Below are 19,383 nucleotides of genomic sequence, written 5' to 3'. Positions count from 1 at the left end.
GGTGCTTTTGTGAATAACCCTGCTGTTTTCTTAATGACGGGATCTGGTTTTCTTTGGGGCAGCTTGGCTCTTATTTTGGAGCTTCTGTCTGTGCTGTGGACCTCAATGCAGATGGCTTCTCAGACCTGCTCGTGGGAGCTCCCATGCAGAGCATCATCAGGGAGGAAGGAAGAGTGTTCGTGTACATCAATTCTGGCTCGGTAAGTCCAACAGTTCCCACTTACGGGATTATGATGGAAACTGAAGCTCCTCTTATTCCAGAGTTCTGAGGCATAGATTCTTAGGCTTACTTTACTGATGAAAGTGAAAATTCTTGTACTGATTCTCTAAAAAAGAAATGGAACGTGATAATGAATGTGCAGCTGTCTCATTTTGATATTTCAGAAGAATGAACTTAGTTCTAGAGTTTCACTATTCACAGCTTGTATGTGTTCACTCCAGAAATTAAAATGTCTTCCAGTTTTATGACACAAATCTAATTTGAAAAATGATTTTTATAGCCCTCAAAATATGCATTTGTTATTCTATAATGAATGTCCTTATATAGTTTGAAAATTATAAAATATTACTAGAGGTAGAAGATTTTTATGAAGTATTTTTAATTTCTTGGTTTGACAATTGGAAAAGAGACATGTTTTGATAAAATGTTAATTTGCACAATTAGTACAGATTACATTCTTGATAAGAATATAAAGTTGATGTAGTTTATTCCAAAGTGGATATAGTGGTTGTTGAAATATGTAATCACTGCTTATAGTCGAGTTTTAAATTATGGAGGATATTTTGGAGTAGAAACTGAACACTTGACAATTCAGTTCAAAGAGTTCTGATTTAAAGAGTTCTGATGCCAGTTTATCTTCTTGGCATTAACCCAAACAAAGAATTGATAGGACATTAACAGGGCCTTCTTGGCCTGCCTTTGATTTAAGAACAAGAATGAGTTTATGAGAAAATTAGTTCATTTCTTAAGGCACAGAATTTTCCATCAGGATTTAACAAAGTAAAACCTGTTTCAAGAAGGAACTTGTAATCTTATTTAATCAATGGTTTTAGAGCATTCAATAAATTCTTATATTAAGCATCAGACTAAACTTTAAAATTTAAGAGAAAATACTCAATCTTATTAAGCTGAGAGATTCTCAGAGTTCCAAATACAGAGCAGTAAAGTTATTTATGCATTGGAATTTTCTAGACTATTGTTTAAATTTTAATAGTGAAGGCAAAAGTGATCATTCATACCTCATTGGTAGTGATATCAGGCATTACTCTTTCTTGCATAGATACTTAACATTTTCCTATCCTTAAATGATCTTCCTTATACTAGCTACATCCTTATTCTGCATACTTCTTTTCCTTCTCTTTACAACTAAACTTTTTGAGAACAGTTTAAACAGTAGTGTGTATATCTAAAATAAGGGAATATAGAACCTTATTTCTCATTGAAATCTTAAGCAATCTCAATATGAAAAACAAGATCGGAGCCCCTTTGCTTAAAGAAGAGCTCCACCCACAAGGCTGCCCTTTTATTCTTCCCTCCCACCCTGAGACACCACTGTTGAACACTGGGGTTAACTTCATAATTGATTCCTGCTTTTAAAACCTCTAGCATCAATTTTTCCTTTGTTCCCTTCTAACTTCTTGTTTCTTACCTCTCTGAAAAGGCACTAACCACTACTACAAAGGCATTATATTACATATTTATTGGTTTGGTTTGCTAATATCTGTTCCTCTGCTGGAATGTAGACACTATGCAGAGAGGAATCATCTGTCTTGTTTACTGCTGTTTTCTCAGGGTGCAAAAGAGTCTGGACAAGTAGGTACTCAGTAATTGTTTTCAAATGAACTCAAAGAATACTTGAATGAATATGGCTTCCACCTACTTCTACTAAGATAGCTCTCAGGGATCCCCAGGGAACTCTCTCAGACATAGTTCTCTGTTACTGAAAAATACTTGAAGGATGATTACCACTTTTTGAAACTCTCCCCCTGGAACTTCAGTGCCATTGCATTTTCTTAGGTCTGCACTATCTCAACCTCGCTGGACTCTCTCCTGCCTTCTCTTTAGGCATTTCTCTAGGAGTAAGACAAGTATAGGAATTTTTTAGTTGGAAAGTAAAAGGTGAAGGTCATTTGCCAAGAGTAAGAACATGTGGTGTGTTTAGGGAATGATGAGTAGACATATTCGAGCAGAGGAAAAAGATCTAGGATGAGTAGTGCGTGGGTTTTCCCCCTACAAGAGAGTGACATGATCCAAGTTTGGAAAGGGTCTGATATCTGTTATTGCAACATTATTGAATGTCTTATTTTAATAACTCATCTTCCAACTTCGTAGATAGCAATTGACCAATCCATATTCTATTGCTGCTGGTACAAGATTATAATGGCCAGCTTCAGTCATGTCTCTCCTCAACTCAGAAACCTCTAGTTGCTTCTTATTCTCAAAATTGAGAGTAAATTTCTCCCTGGCATTCAAAGTCCCACACCATAAGACTCCAGTCTAAATTTCTGGGTCTTCTTCATTATGCATACTGTTTATTGTAGCCAAATTTTTTGGAATTGGTTTTGCTGATCATTTTCTCTGTATGAAAATTTTGCCCGTCCTTCGATAGACACCTTCAATATCCTTTATGTAATCTCTCTTGGCTCTCACAATTAGATATGCTCTCCTTGCTTCTTGATATTGACAAGCAGTCTGTACTTCTAAATTATTTACATCCCTGTGCTAAGCCTTGTCTGTTACTCTGGGCTTCTTAAGGAAAAGGAGCATGTCTTATAAACACACTGCCTTGTCCTTTTTCACCCATTCAGTCTTTGCACAGTACAGTACCTTTAGTAGGAACTCAATAAATATTTGCTAAATTGAATTATCAAAATGATTTATTGAATTTTCAAAGCCAGGAATCATGAGTTTAACAATTTTTACATCCTCTGAGCTCTAATCATACTGTTATATGTGTTGACATATACTTTATAAATATTTATTAAATTGAGCTGAGATGTGTGTACTAAAGCTGTCTGTAGTTTGTCCAACTTGTTTGAAGCATTAGAAAAAAAAATCTATACCCAATTACAACAGTAAATCATGTGTAAAGTTGTCAGGGAGTGTTATAATGATACCTTTCTCCCTTTCAATCTAGGGAACAGTAATGAATGAGATGGAAACAGAACTCATTGGAAGTGACAAATATGCTGCAAGATTTGGAGAATCTATAGTTAATCTTGGTGACATTGATAATGATGGCTTTGAAGGTAATTAAAAGTATCTAATTTAGTACTTGATTTCCACTTTTAAAATGGTACATGGAAGAGAATATTGTTTGCCTTTCTGTAGAAAAAGGAACCAGAATGTTATGCTAAGTTTTGTTTGTTTTGTTTTGTTTTCAGTGTTACATTCAACTTCTCCTTAATTGTCAGATATTGTTTCTTACCATTGTTAATGAAGGATGATAGTCCGCATATCATATTTCATTGATTTCTAAGACACCATTGGTTATAACTTGCATATTTTATGTGCCCCTGAAAATGCTGTCTATTAAACTGTGATCCACCATTTTTCCTGTTTTAAGGATTCTGATTTCAGAAATGATAAAATATGAAAAAAATGTATCAGACTCACTGGCCGATACTCTTCAGCTAATGTAGGGGTGCATATATTTTTTGAATTAGTTTTTTCATTTTCTTCAAATGAATAATAGTGGGATATCTACAATAGATAATGGTTATATATATATTTATATAATTTTTGAGGAACCTTCATACTTTGTTCATAGTGGGACTGTATCAATTTACATTCCCACCAACAGTGCTTGAGGGTTCTCCTTTCTCCATGTCCTCGGCAACACTTATTTCTTGTCTTTTTGATAATAGCCATGATAACAGGTGTGAGATGGTATCTCATTATGGTTTTGATTCACATTTCCTTAATGATTAGTGATGTTGAACATCTTTTTATGTGCCCGTTTGCCATCTAGATGCCTTCTTTAGAAAAATATCTATTTAGATCCTTTGCCCATTTTTAATTGGATCATTCGACATTTTGTTATTGAGGTATATGAATCCTTCATATATTTTGGATATTAACCCCTTAACAGATGTATGATTTGCAAATATTTTCTTTCATTCAATGGGTTGCATTTCATTTTGTTGATGATTTCTTTTGCTGTGCAGAAGCTCTTTAGTTTTAGTTCCGTTTGTTTACCTCTGCTTTCATTGACTTTACTTTTAGATTCAGATCCAAAAAAATCATTGCCAAGACCAGTGTCAAGAATCTCATCACCTGTGTTTTCTTCTGGGAGTTTAATGGTTTCTGGTCTTACATTCAAGTCGTTAATTTGTTTCGAGTAAATCTTAATGTATGGCATAAGACAGTGGCGTAGCTTCATTCTTTTGCATGTAGCTGTCCAGTTTTCCCATCACCATTTATTATTTTTCCCCATTTTATATTCTTGCCTCCTTTGCCATAAATTGACTATATATGTGTGGATTTATTTCTGGGATCTTTATTCTGTCCCATTGTTCTTCGTGTCTGTTTTTATGCCAATTTTTGTACCATACTGTTTTTATTACTATAGCTTTGTAATATATTCTTTTCAATGCACTTATAAATGGGATTATTTTCTTAATTTCTCTGATAGTTTGTTGTTTATGGTTAGAAATGCAACAGATTTTTATATATTGGTTTTCATAACCTGGAACTTTACTGAGTTTGTTTATTCTAACAGTTTTTTGATGGAGTCTTTAGTGTTTTCTATATATGAAGTAATGTCATCCATAAATAGTGAGTTTTATTTCTTCCTGTCCAATTTAGATCCCTTTTACTTCTTTTACTTGCCAAATTGCTCTGGCTAGGTCTTCAGTACTATGTTGAATAAAAGCAGCAAAATTGGTCATTCTATAATTGTTCATATTAGATAAAATTTCAGCTTTTCACCATTGAGTATGTTGCTATCTATGGGCTTGTCATATATGGCTTTTATTATATTTCCTCTATACCCACTTTGTTGAGTATTTTTATCACAAATATATATTAAATTTTGTCAAATTCTTGTTTTTTCTATTGAGATGATCATATCATTTTTGTCCTTGATTTTGTTGGTGATGAATCATATTGATTTTGCAGATGTTGAACCATCCTCGCATCCCTGGAATACATCCCACTTGGTCAGAATATATGATCCTTTTAATGTATTGTTGAATTTCGTTTGCTAATATTTTGTGGAGGGGTTTGCATCTGTGTTTATCAAGTTTATCAAGGATATTGGCCTGTAATTTCTTTTCTTTTTTCTTTTCTCTGTGTGTGTGTGTGTGTGTGTGTGTGATTGAGATCGTGATTGAGATTGAGATTGATTTTTTTATCTGGTTTTGGTATCAGGGTACTGCTGGTCTTATAAATTTGAAAGCAATTTCTCCTCCTCAATTTTTTGAAATACTTGAGAAATAAAGATATTAAATCGTTTAATGTTTGATAGAATTCACCAGCAAAGTGATCTGATTTGGGACTTGTGTTTGTTGGAAGGTTTTTGATTATCGATTCAATCTCCTTACTAGTAATTGCTCTATTCAGATTGTATGTTTCTAGGAATTTATCCTGAGTTGTCCAACTTGTTGGCATGTAATTGTTCATAGTAATCTCTTATGTCTCTTATTTCTGTGGAATCAGTTCTTTCATTTCTGACTTTATTTGAATACTTTTTTTTCTTGATGAGTCCATCTAAAGTTTCTTTCAAGGAACCAACTCTTAGATTTGTCAATCTTGTCCATTGTCTCTTTAGTTTGTATTTCATTTATTTCTGCTCTGACCTTTATTATCTGTCTTGTACGAATTAGGGGCTGCATTTGTTCTTTATTTAGTTGCTTTAGAAAGAAAGTTAGATTGTTTAAGATTTTTCTTTTTTCTTTTGCTAGGCCTGTATCTCTATGAACTTCCCTTTTAGAACTGCTTTCTGTTGCAGTTCATAGATTTTGGTATGTTGTACTTGCATTTTCATTGGTCTCAAGTTATTTTATTTCCTTTTATTTCTTTGTTGCTGCCATTGGTTGTTCAGTAGCATGTTGTTTAGTCTCCAGATGTTTGTGATTTTTCTAGTTTTTTTTCTTGTAATTCTAGTTTCATACCATTGTGGTTGGAAAAGATGTTTGAAATGATTTGTCTTAAATTAATGTTTTGTGGCCTAATCTATGGTCTATGCTGGACAATGTTCCATTTGCCCTTGAGAACATATATTCTGCTATTGACGGATAGGATGTTTTATTTATTATACACACACACACACACACACACACACACATACATACATATATATTATGTTTATCTGATCTAATGTGTTATTTAAAGCTGGCGTTTCTTATTGATTTGCTATCTGGATAATCTATCCATTGACGTGGAGTATTATAGTTTCCAATTATTATTGTATGCTCTCAGTTTCTCCCTTTAGATCTGTTAATACCTGCTGAATATATTTTGGTGCGCCTATATTGGATGCATACTGACAAATGTTATATCCTTTTGTTGGATTTACCTCTTTATTATGCAGTTCTCTTCCTTGTGTTTTATTGCAGTCTTTATTTTAAAGTCTGTTTTCTCTAATATTAAGTATAACTACTCCAGCTTTCTTTTGGTTTCCATTTTCATGAAACATCTCTTTCACCCCTTCACTTTCAGTCTGTGTGTGCCTTTACATCTGAAATGTCTCTTGTAGGTAGCATTTGGATGGGTCTTATTTTTTTATTCATTGAGCCACCCCATGTCTTTTGATTAAAGAATTTAATACATTTACAAGCAGTTATTGATAAGTATGTCAATGTTATTGCCATTTGTTAATTGTTTTCTGGTTGTTTTGTAGTTCCTCTGTTTTTGCTCTCTTCCTTTGTGGTTTGATGACTTTAGTGTTAGGTTTAGATTTTTCTCATTACCTTTTGTGTATCTACCATAGGTTTTTGCTTCTACATTTTTACTCCCCTCTCCCATGTTTTGTTTTTGTTGACAATTTCTATCTTTTTATTTTGTGCATTCCTTAAATAATTATTGTAGTTATAGTTATTTTGACTACTTTCATCTTTTAACCTTCGTACTAGCTTTATAAGTGATCAATCTATTACCTTTACTATAGATTTGCTGGTGAGATTTATATCTTCATATGTTTTCTTGTTACTAATTAGTTCCTTTTCTTTTTGGCTTAAAGAAGTCCCTTATAATTTCTTAGGAGGCTGATTTAGTTGATGATGCACTCCTTTAGCTATTGCTTGTCTGGAAAACTTCAATTCTGAATGAAAACCTAGCTTGCCAGAGTATTCTTGGTTGGAAGGTTTTTTTTTTCCTTTTAAGTATTTTAAATGTCATACCACTCACATCTGCCCTGCAAGTTTCTGCTGAAAAACGATAGCCTTATGGTTTGCTTTTTTCATTTGTTTTTGTGTACATAATGATTGGTTTTTCTTTTGTTGCTTTGGGAATTTCTTTTTATCTTTTTGAAGTTTTAATTACAACAGGTCCATGAATAACATCATTTTATGCAATGTCATTTTATTATAACATTAATGAGAAAAAAAATCAATTCCCAGCTAAGGCTGCTGTCTGTGTGGAGTTAGCATGTTCTCCCCATGTTTGTATAGATTTTCTCTGGCTAATCCAGTTTCCTCCCACATCCCAAAGTTGTACACATTAGGTTAATTGATATGTCTAAATTGTACCAGTATGAGTGTAGGTGTGTTTGTGAGCTCCAGCATCCTGTGACCCTGGACTGGAATAAGTGGGTTGGAAAATAATTATCTTATTTCTTTTTATTAATCTTTATTAAATGTATGTGTAGCTCATGTTTATTTCAACGTTTAATATTAGCAATGTTTTGGGTCTTTACTTAGAAGAACTTGTGACCGGAACTATGCTGTAAAAACTTGATTCTTATTTACATTAATTAGCCAATGGTAAATCTAGTTTTGTTATACATAGTTTCCTGGAAACTGCAACTTTAAGTGAACCTATCAGTGACATTAAGTGAAGATTTACTTACTGTGTAACATATCTTTGTATGCATCTTTTTGGTTTCATCTTATTTGGAAGTCTCTGAACTTTCTGGATCTGGTTTTTTTTTCCTTTTCCAAATTAGGGACTTTCGGCCACATTTGTTCAAACAAGTTTTCTGCCCTTTTTTCTCCCCCAGGGACCCCTATCATGCAAATGTTATTCTGCTTGATGTTGTTCCAAAGGTCCCTTAAGCTATTTTCACTTTTTTAAAGTCTTTTTTCTTTTTGCTGCTCCGTTTGGGTGAGTTCAACTGCCCTGTATTCAAACTCACTGGTCCTTTCTTCTGTTTCATCTAGTGCACTGTTAAATCCCTCTAGCTTATTTTCAGTTCAATTATTATAACTTACGTTTGGTATATTTTTTATATTTTCTGTCTCTGTAAAAGTTCTTACTGTGTTCATCTATTCATCTCCCAAGTTCAGTGAGCATCTTTTTGACCATTATTTTGCTCTTTATCTTTAAGGGAAATTACTTATATCCATTTTGTTAAGGTTTTTTTCCTGAGATTTTATCTTGTTCCTTTGTTTGAAACATATGTTCTCTTATTTTGCTTGGCACTCTGTTTGTTTCTATGCATTAGATAAAACACCTACCTCTCCCTGTTTTGAAGGAGTGGCCTTGTGTATATCAAGATTATCTGTCAATCTTGCCCTAGCTCTTGGAGTTTTGTTTCTTTTTGTTTTTGAACCCTTGTGATTGTTTAAGCTCCTGATTTATTCTTGCTAGGTCCCAGTTGTTAAGGGTATGCCAAGATCTGTTAGGTTCTAAAGGGAGGGATCTCAGTCAGCACCTAGTTTTGGGCTGAATGGAAGTCAGATGCTCAGGTTATAGTTTTTAAAGTATGCTCATAAATGCAATCCCAAGGGCCCAAATCATAAACCCTGCTGGCCTCCAGAGCAGGTAATTTGGACGTGTTTCCTGGGTTACTGTTGCAAAACTTGAAGCTCCAAACAAGTGCATATACTTTTCTCTGGAAAGTACCAGCAAGCTGTAGTGAGGCATAGAAACAGTACAAAGATGATGTCCCCTGGCCCGAGTTCCCTGAGAGCACTACCATAGCCTCTAGATGTGTGGGAAATCCAAGGTCTGCCCCCCAGGCTGAAGTTCCAGAACAAGTAAATAGGCCTGTTCGGAGGCTGGGGTTGTGTTTCAGTCTGCTGTTTGTGCATTGTCCTGGGTGTGGTAGCGTTCTAGAACTCTCTCTCTGATTGTTAGTCCTGTGGGACTCGGGAATACAAGCCCTTAGGCCACCAGAACCAGGTGGTCAAGGAGAGTGTCCCGTGTGGTCTGCATGTAACCACTGGCTTTAGTGGTGTAGCTCGAGAATACAGGGCTGGGGCTTGCCCTCTGGTTTTAGCGGGACACTGATAGGCTGCAGGAGTTTTATGCACCTGGCAGCTTTAGCAAGGCATCAGCAGAGTGTAGGAATTGCGTGAGCCCATTGGCTTTAGCAGGCATTGAAAAGCACAGGAACTGCACACACCTGCCAGCTTTCTCAAGGCACAGTAACCGTGTGCTTCTGCCAACCTTAGCAGTGCAGTGGGAGAATACAGGAGCCGCATACACCTGCCGGCCTTAGCAGGGCAACTGGAGAGTGCAAGAACTTTGAGCATCGACCTCCCCTAACAAGCTAGAGGGAGTGTGCAAAAGTAATGCCTGTCAGCACCTTTGTCCCAGGGAGAGTCCCAATAGACCCCTGCTTCTCTGGTGAACTCTTTAAGATTAACAAATGAATCTTCTTCCAGAGTAGGATAGGCACTTCTCAAACTGCTGCTTTTGCACTGTTGTAGGTGAGTTCATGTGCAAGACCTTTAAAAGTAGTATTTCAGTACACTACAGACAGCCCTTTGGGTCTCCTGGACATAGGCTTTATTATTTTTCAAAGCTAGACATTTTAGGTGTTTGTCTCTTAGTGCAATGCCCAAGGTTTGGGTTTCCTGCTGTGGGACACAACCTCCTCGCTTCTCAGGGAGAAGCCACTTTGTGAAATTCCTCCCAATGGTGGGTTGCTGCACCAAGGGTGGCATTTTTGTCAAGAATATGTCTCTGCCTCTCGTACCTCTCGATGTGACCCTTTTATTTGCTGTGAAGCTGTTCCACTAGTGTTCAGATCTTTTTCAGAGGGAATTATTCCATATGCAACTGTAGATTTAGTGTGTTTGTGGGAGGAGGTAAGTTCAGGATCTTCCCACACCACCGTCTTGGACTACCCTTTCTCCTGTAACCTCTGTCATTAATAGTTGTATTAGTATGGTGATGGACAGGCTCTGGAGCCTGACTCCAGGGTGTAAATGCACATCCTGGCTCTATGACCTTCAACAGATTATACTCTCTGCTGCACTTTCCTCGCCTATTAAAAGTGGGGATCAAAAAGTATTTGATACAGTTGTGAAAGTTACATCGTTAACATGTATAAAGCCCCCAGCACAGTCCCTGCATTGTAAACACTGTATAAGTGTTAGCTGATTTCAAGATTATTATGATTATGTTAATGATAATTGTGATTTATATAACAGAATGAAATGAAATGTTCCAATGAAAAGTAAAATCAGCTGCCAAAGATCTCAGTGTTTGTTCTGTGCATTAGGTCCCAAACTGAGTGGCATACACGCAGAAAAAAAACATTATTTTATACAAATAAGTGTATATTTCAAGTGTATTTGCCTCATTTATGTAATGATAGGTAGGACTTTAGTATGTTATAATAGATTAAGTGTAATCCTAGGAAGTAAGATTTTGGATCTTTCTATAAGATAGCCAAAGATTAAATATACCCAAATGTCTTCCACTTGCAATCAAATTGATCTGGACCTTTTTTAGCTGAAAAGGCTCATCTGAATTATCACGATATTTGCTTCAATATGGATCACTAGTGCAAATAATTTATACTGCAAGAATTTCAGTGTATCAACAACTTCATAACCTAGACTTTTCACACATTATCATTAAGAATCAAGATTTAGAATTCTAGTTACTTAGGAAAAGCTATAGTGGTTGAAATATGTACCCAGCCCTAATTAGTGAAATTGCTAACTGGTCTTGTCTTCAGTGGCTGGAGGGGGGTCTCCTCTCATTCCTTCCCTTTTCCTTCCTCTTCCCCTCCCCTTCTCTTTTTCTTTCTTCCTGCTCTTACGTTACTGTATACATTTAGTCTGCAGCTGTTTCAAACCAATTTCCGGTCTTCATGAGCTCCATGCCGCCTCTTGCTCTCTTGCTGTTGCACGGGCTGTGTCCTCTGTCTAAATCATCTTCTCCCTTTTCTTCACCTGGCTATGATTTATCAGTACTTGAATCTGAGCTTGCACATCATGTATGAAGTCTTCCCTAATTTCCACCACCTTGCGTGCTGCATTATGATTGTTTTTAATTTGTTCTTCTTCCCAACAAGATTATCAGTTCTTTTTTGTGTTACCACTCTGTATTATCAGCTCCCGGCAAATTCTTGGACTATGGTAGGTGCCCAGTAGTTATCCACTGACTGAATAAATCAGCGGGTATATTTGCATATGAAAATTTAAAATAATTTGCACAAATCAAAGGAGGGTAGCCTTAATATGGCTAAACAAAATAAGTATGTGTCCATCAGTTATTTTTAGATGAAAATAGAAAAGCTTTCGCGGTTTTAAAATTGCACAATATTTGGCATAGAGTTATAGATTGAAGACATTTTTATTTGTATTGAAGTAAGTAAAAGACTGCCACTATAGTTAAAAGGATTTTAAATCTGATAAACAGTGATAAGAAATGAATTACTATAAAGAGAAACTATTTTAGGTTTTTATTAATAAGAAAACAAAAAATATGAATATACCCAAATAGACATAGTACTTAGCAAAATGAAATGCTCTTGCAACTGTAAAATATGATTTTTTTCTTCTACGTGCTGTATATTTATAGCATGTAAGCAACCGTGTCATTCATGGTTTCCATTTTCTTTTATGTGAGTTGGTCAAATTTTTTTCCTCCTAGTGTCATAATCCAATGTGAATCTCAGTCATAATGGTGATACAGTTATTATTTTACAGGACAGATCCATTTTCTGAAATCTGGTTTTTGTGTGTATACAGATACTCTTAACAAACATCTTAATCATCTTCACTGGAATAGGAATTAATTTAGAAGTCATTTGGCAAATAAAGTAAAACCTAGAGCTCAAAATAAAGATTCTTCGATTAGGCTCTTCATATGTGGTAATAATTATGTGCTAGGTGCTGCTCTAAGCACTTTATTATGTGAATGATGTCCTATGCTGAGGAAGTGAGTTCTCCTATGATCCTGTGGGAACAGATGACATACAGAGAGGTTAAGAGTTGGGCCCAGTGTAATACAGCTGGGCACAGTGGCAGGGCTGGGGCCAGGCCTCAAAGATCAGGCTGTAGAGCCCATGTCCTTAACCATTCTGTTAGACTGCCTCTCAGACCATTTCATTCTGCTTCTCTCATGTGCACTATTCTGTACAGCCCTGTATATTGTTGTGATGTGGTATTTTATAATTTTTTTCTATCTAATGAGAAGTGTTAGTTTTTTTTTTATAAGCTTTCTTATATGAATTAAAGCGCATGAAAGTTTCAGTTACATTCTTCATATCAAGAATTTATTTTTCCACCATTTAAATTCTCGAATAGATGTCGCTATTGGAGCTCCACAAGAAGATGACTTGCGAGGTGCTATTTATATTTACAATGGCCGAGCAGATGGGATCTCATCAGTCTTTTCACAGGTAGGAGACAATTCTATTTTCAAAAGAAGCATTGGCAAAAAGAAAAAAAATCAAATCTTTTGAGGAACTTCTTATACTGCTCAAAAAATACTAGATACATTCTTTGTAAAGGAAATGATGAAGGAATATTCAGCATTTATCACCAACATTTATCACTATGAGAACATGCTGGCACTGCCCTAGATCGAGAAGGAATCCAGGAAGGCACACATATCAAACATGTTTCAAAAGCCCTTGAGTTTACATTCTTTAACATTTATTTGCCAAATCAGAAAAAGATGTGTTAAAATAAAAGGGAGGGGGGTAGCTTTGGAAGCATTGTTCCCAAAAGCTTCCTTAAAACTTCTAGTGTTAAGTGGACTTATTTTCCTTAATTTGCTTTTTCAAATACTTAATATTCTATTTCACCATTTTCTTATAAGAGTAGATGGTCTCATTTTTGAGGTCATTAGTAAGTCTTTGGAACCACTTTTTTCCCCATAAATAAGAGTTCTGGTTTGCTTCCATTCTAGTTTGTCTTTAATAGGTTAAAGACTTCTCTCTGCATTTCATTAACTTTATGTTCTGAGGTAATATCCATACTATTCCAAATAACCCATTTGGATTTGATTAACTCTATCGTGTTTTGTGGCTAAGTCCCATATTTCATGGAGATCACACACGGAGAGCAAACACTCACATACCGTGTTCCTTTCAGTGCAAAATAGTAAGATGATAGCACTTTAACGAAGTTCCCTGATCTAACTCTGACTTCACTTTTATAATTTGAAAAATCAGGCTATTTCAGTGCATAGAAAAAGCTACATACACACGCAAAGAAAAGCTTTTCCAAAGATACTTCTATGGAAAATTAGCTAATACTGTTATTTCTGATTGGGCAAAAGCAGGCAAGTCTTTCTATATTTAACATGAACATATGTATTTGTCTAGTAAAAGATACTGATATTCTTAGTATGAATAGCAGGCTGATATTTATAAATCCTATCTGTACGTGGCATTAGACACATGGAATAGGAAGCACATAACTTGAGTTGTCCTTGGCAAATAGTAGGAAGCAAGTTGGCCTAATGGGGTAGCTTTCATCATAAGCTTCAGTTGTAGGATCCAGTAAGTGATTAGAGATGTCTTATTTCAGATTACTTGTTTGGTAATTCAGGGTCAGGAAAATGAATATAGAGCCTGAAAGAAGACTGGGGAGAGGGAGTCAGAGCCATTTTAGATTATCTATACTACATAATTTCTTTCTTTACACAGTAAATAGAGTAATTTTCTTTATGTCACAAAATAGAATGTCAACTGCCCACTGAAAGCTGGAAACTTTTATTTCTCTTAGACACAAGTATTTGGCTTAACTAAAACATATTTTGTCCATAAATGCACCAGGACATGGAAGGGCTCATTTAACTAAATCATTACATCTCTGGGATATTCAAAAACACTTCTCACTTGACTTACTTATTTTTCAGAGAATTGAAGGACTTCAAATCAGCAAATCATTAAGTATGTTTGGACAGTCTATATCTGGGCAAATTGATGCAGATAATAATGGATATGTAGGTGAGTATAGAATTTACTCAAGTTTATAAACGGGAATAAACTCTATTGTGGATGCTGCTTTATTGAGAAGTACATAAAACTGGTATGAAGAGTTTGACTTTACTGATAATTTTTTTCCCTTCATTTTCAAGCTCTTTTGAATTCAAGGGTAGGTCAGAAATGATCACATAATTTCTGAACTTTACACTGTTTCTTATTTAATGTCTTATTCCTTGTTCTTAAAAAATAAAAAGCACCCATGAAAGTAAATCAAACATATGAAAAGAAAGAAAACTTTTGGGTTTTTTTGTAATTTGAAAGATTTCTGGGTGGATATTTCTAGTCCAAAAATTGAATTTGTTTTAGTAAGCCTATCTTCATATCATTAAGTTTAGGTTTATATTATAAAGGGATTAATGGCATAGTAAATGAATAGATTCAGATAATGTGGAATGAATCCTAAGATGTAAGCATATCTTTTCTAATTAATTTTCTGTAAATAGTGTTTTGATATAGTCAAAAGGTGACATGCAGTTAAATATTTATGACTGAAAAGTAATTCTCTTTGACTAATGATGATCATTAATCTGTATTGTTTTTTATCCCCCAGATATAGCAGTTGGTGCTTTTCGGTCTGATTCTGTTGTGTTGCTAAGGTAAGGTTGATACATTTCACTGCTTAATGACAATCAGGCTTAATTGTAAATAATGGGAGTCAGTTTTTTTTTAAATCACCAGTGGTGGTGACCTCATAACACTTTTTGGTATTCTGAAATTTAATATTGAACTTTAGGATACTTTTCCCACCTTACATAGATATAATTAAATCATTAGACAAAGTCAATATTTTTAGAGATTTAAATGAGAATTCCTCTCTCGATTCATGCATGGAAACATAATTGAGTTTGTGTGCACGTACTATTAATAAAGCAGTTTTATGAAACTACTTGATCAATAGAAACTGACAAATGCAATTCTCAAGGAAAAATAATTCCGTAATTTGCTGATTTTATTTCCTCCTCAGGACAAGACCTGTAGTGGTTGTCGAAGCTTCTTTAAACCATCCCGAGTCAGTAAACAGAACGAATTTTGACTGTATAGAAAACGGATTGCCTTCTGTGTGCATGGATTTAACACTCTGTTTCTCATACAAGGGCAAAAAGGTTCCAGGCTACATTGGTAAGGGTGCCCTTACAGAATTAGTGCCTGACAGAATGTGTGCTTCACCCATTAATCTCATGATTCTCTTTTGAGCCTTTACTCTGTTTCACCTTGGAGGCATGCTTTAGGGCAGGAGAGAGCAGTCACCTGATAACACACCTTTCTTCATCGTTATTCTAACTGGAGCACATTAAGAGGCTATAGTTGCTTAGAGGTTATGGCAAGAAGCAAATTAAGGGTATCACTTGATATATTTAAAGTGAACTAACTGAGCTTAATCTGTAAGGTCTCTTCGAATAGAAAGAACAGCACAGCCCCAGCTCCTCCTCTGTTTTAGTGGGCTTCTGGAGTCAGCTTAACCTGGAAAACCTGGGAAGGAGAAGATTGTTTTCTTCATACTCTGTCCTGTTTGAGTAATTGAAGAAGCTTATCTGGAGTCTAGACCCTGATTCCAATTTTCACAAATACATATCTATTAATGATTTATTATGACTATCAGCTCCTAAGAGCTTATACCCATTTCCCTATAGATAGGCAACTCTCAGTTATTTGCTCTGGAGAAATAGCATTCATATGGCTCATCTAAAATTGTGGTTAATCCCAAATCACAAATACGTGACTTCATAAGTATAATTTTGCTAACAAGTTAATGTTCCTAATTGTTAAGCAAATATTAAAATAATTAATGAAACTAACCATAGTAAGGGGGGAAACATACCTGGCCTTATCTTTTGGACATTAATAGTTCACGATATTAGTGAGCCCCAGAAGACCTATCCAGAATTGATTGTACTCATGACCTTGTAGGCTGTTGTTATCTAAATGTCATGAAGAGCAGCAAATACTGAACCAAACTATTGGTCTGTAACAGAAGTCCCAGTCTGAATTAGCCTGTCATCAGAAGTACAGAATGAGTCTGGCAAATCTACTTTCAATCAGACTCATTTTTTATAGTGCTCTGAAAAAGTCCTGGCTAGAGATGCAGTGATAGAAAACTGAGCAAAACCTTCATCCGGTTCTTGATTGGGGAAGTGGCAGTTTGAGAGCGTGACTGTAGTAACAACGTAACAGACAAGCCAATGGATTATCTGAAAGATACATGGTAAATAGATAGGATTATTTGTCTTTATGTCAAATATCAGTGTTTGTTGTACTACCAATTCCACGGTGGCCAGATTTTTAAAAATTGGCTGAAAACTAATATATGAAATTCATAAACAATCACAGCATTGTTACAAAAACATGCTGTATCGCTGTTGTAAAATGACTCCTTGGGAGAAATAATTTACATGGTGAGCATGTTTACTAAAACCAGGACATTTTGCCTCTTACTGTGAATGGGTTTTCATTCACCCTTTTTTCCTTTACTTTTTGGCTGAACTCAGAGTGATGAATTCGCAGATGGCTATTTCAATTACATCTTCATATCTGAGACATCAAATCTCAGTTATTGTAATCTTGAATACAGTTGATATAGGCTTTACTATTATCTAAGTAAAAGGAAGATTGAAAGATTTATTTGAAATTTATAATAGTAGTAGTAGTATGCATTTTATACTTAGGTTTCCTTGAAATAAGCAGATAAAAATCCTTCCAAAAGAGTAAGTTACTCCTAAAGTATAAATGAACACTTCGGGAATGATATAAATTCTTAAAAATATCACTTAATGAATTATTGCCCCTATATTAGTGACATAGCAGCACTATTGGATGTAGCTTGTTTTGCAAAGATCCCTTTTAGATTCCAGAAATGTCTTTTTCTTGGTAAGATCTGGTTTGCTGGCTTGTAAATTCTCCTTATCTTTGCTTTTTGAAAATCTTTAGCAGATGGCTATTTGCTACATCAGATTTGAAATAAGTTTTTACCAATCTGCCAAAATATTTATTGAATGTCTATACTTGTTCATTTTTGCATGAATCAACAAAGTTCAAACTAGAAATCAGTAAAAACATGGAGAAGCCTAATTAGGGCCTAGGGCTGGGAAAGAAGATGTCTTTCAGTAAACTATGTTTGAATTTTGAATTATGCATTCACTTTACATTTAAAGAAATTAATTGAAAGAAAAATAACCCCTCAAATTGGAAACAAGTGGAAGTAAATGAACCTAACCAGTATGACATTTATCCACACAAGATGGAAATATTCCAGGTGACTTTTGAGTACTCTGCCTGTACTTCCATAGTTGGATGTTCCAAAGACAAGACTCCAGTGAAATCTGAAACTTTATTCAGGACTTTTATTATTAGTAACACAATTATGGTATTGTAGTTTTGAAACATATGTAGGAGGATTAAGTAAATAACTGAAGATGTTAATGTTAAAAATAGAAAACTAGAGAAAATTTTTTACATTTATATTTACAAAAACTTAAAATTTGTATTTTTCAATTCCTTCTTTCATGTTTCAGATTAGTTTTAAAAAGCTAATGAAGAGAATTTAAGATATTTCCAGTATTCTCTAAAACTATCATCACTTTAAAAATAATAAAATGCTTTTACATAATGTATACTAATTACAGTTCTCTCTGCTTTCTTTGCAGTTTTGGTTTATAACATGAGTCTAGATGTGAACAGGAAGGCAGAAACTCCATCGAGATTTTACTTTTCTTCTAATGGAACTTCTGATGTGATTACAGGAAGCATGAAAGTATCGAGCACAGTGGCTAACTGTAGAACACATCAAGCGTTTATGCGGGTAATGTAAACCAGTTTTTATTAATGAATATGTAAACTTCAATATTATAGGCAGAGTAAAAATTTTAGTGAATTGGTATCTTTCTTTAAAATATGGTTAAAAGCAAGTGTTATCCCCCCTGAATTAGCTGACCTATTGTTCCAGAGTCAAAACATTAGACAACTGTGAGCTAAATAAGGTCTACTTTTTGCATCTTCTTTATTTCACATTTATTGTATTTATTATATCACTATTTTTAAGGATTTACCTTTTCCTTTAATTGCAATTTTCTTATTCCTGTTTATACACTTGCCTAGAAATGGACATATTGAACAGCTTTGCTGAGACTCTGATCTATTCCTAGGTAGGGTTTTCCTTTTTGAGGGGGGCAAGGTGCAGAGGGTGGGGAAGTACCAGAGAAAGTAAGCGGTAGGGAAGTTGGTTTGTTTTTCATGTGCCTCTAAGGAAGCCGAATCCAACATGACTGCTTTGGATTTTGCCTTTGCCTCCATGCCAGCATTGTCTGTGATATCAGCGAGAACTTGCATAATTGTAGTGTGGTAGGGATCAACTGTGGGCCAGGGCGATGGCTCTCACAATGGTTGGGGGTCTCTCCTGCCAAAGCACAGCCAATTTCATGTTTCTTTTATTAAAACACTTATTCCCAAATTGATCATCACGTACCTTGCTTTGGTCTAATTTTATCATATGAAGTAGTGCCAAGTCTTTTTCATTAGGGGATGGTGTACTTCATCAGGAAAATCTATTGTCACACACACACACACACACACACACACACAACAATTTCCAGGAGCCCCTTCCGGGGATTTCAAATAGTAGCCTCAGCTTAGAACTTAATTTTCCCTTAGATATTTATTCCAAGCAAATGCACTAATCCCTATGCTTTTTCCTCATTTCCCTTAACAGTTTTTATTGTTGTACTGGAATAAAGCTATTAGCCGGTTGAGAGCCAAAAGCATCAAACGGTATTAATGGAGCCATTGTTTAAATGGTAAAGATTAAAGAGGATTTGTTATTTTTTTTAAATCCTAACCTTTCACTTAGGTTAGTTAGTTTTGGAGACTAACATTGAGACCATTTTAAAGGCAATAAAAGGGCCAACATTAGACATTCTCAAAGAAACATATTGTGTTGAATTTGAATAATTGATAGTAAATTGATCTGATTTATTCAGGCTTATGTTTCTTGGTATTGTTCCTATGAGTAAGTGTTCTTCAAAATCGTGTACTTTGTAACAAATTTGTAGTA

The 19,383-nt window shown here is 35.0% G+C and overlaps 1 protein-coding gene across 2 annotated transcripts in view; it reads left to right on the top strand.

The window, feature by feature from the left end:
- The window catches only part of ITGA4 (integrin subunit alpha 4), a 74,980-nt gene that overhangs the window by 22,591 nt on the left and 33,006 nt on the right, over positions 1 to 19,383 (top strand). The window contains exons 9-15 of one of the 2 annotated variants that reach the window (XM_016164610.2): positions 63 to 200; positions 3,138 to 3,249; positions 12,649 to 12,743; positions 14,210 to 14,300; positions 14,890 to 14,935; positions 15,304 to 15,458; positions 17,981 to 18,135. In XM_016164610.2, the coding sequence (XP_016020096.2) occupies positions 63 to 200; positions 3,138 to 3,249; positions 12,649 to 12,743; positions 14,210 to 14,300; positions 14,890 to 14,935; positions 15,304 to 15,458; positions 17,981 to 18,135 (792 nt within the window). Of the gene's footprint in view, positions 1 to 62; positions 201 to 3,137; positions 3,250 to 12,648; positions 12,744 to 14,209; positions 14,301 to 14,889; positions 14,936 to 15,303; positions 15,459 to 17,980; positions 18,136 to 19,383 lie in introns of those variants that run through there. The other variant, XR_001599371.2, reaches the window with a different exon arrangement.

Source organism: Rousettus aegyptiacus, unplaced genomic scaffold (assembly GCF_014176215.1).
Source record: "Rousettus aegyptiacus isolate mRouAeg1 unplaced genomic scaffold, mRouAeg1.p scaffold_m13_p_2, whole genome shotgun sequence".
NCBI lineage: Eukaryota > Metazoa > Chordata > Mammalia > Chiroptera > Pteropodidae > Rousettus > Rousettus aegyptiacus.
This window is presented reverse-complemented; position numbering and strand designations above follow the sequence as displayed.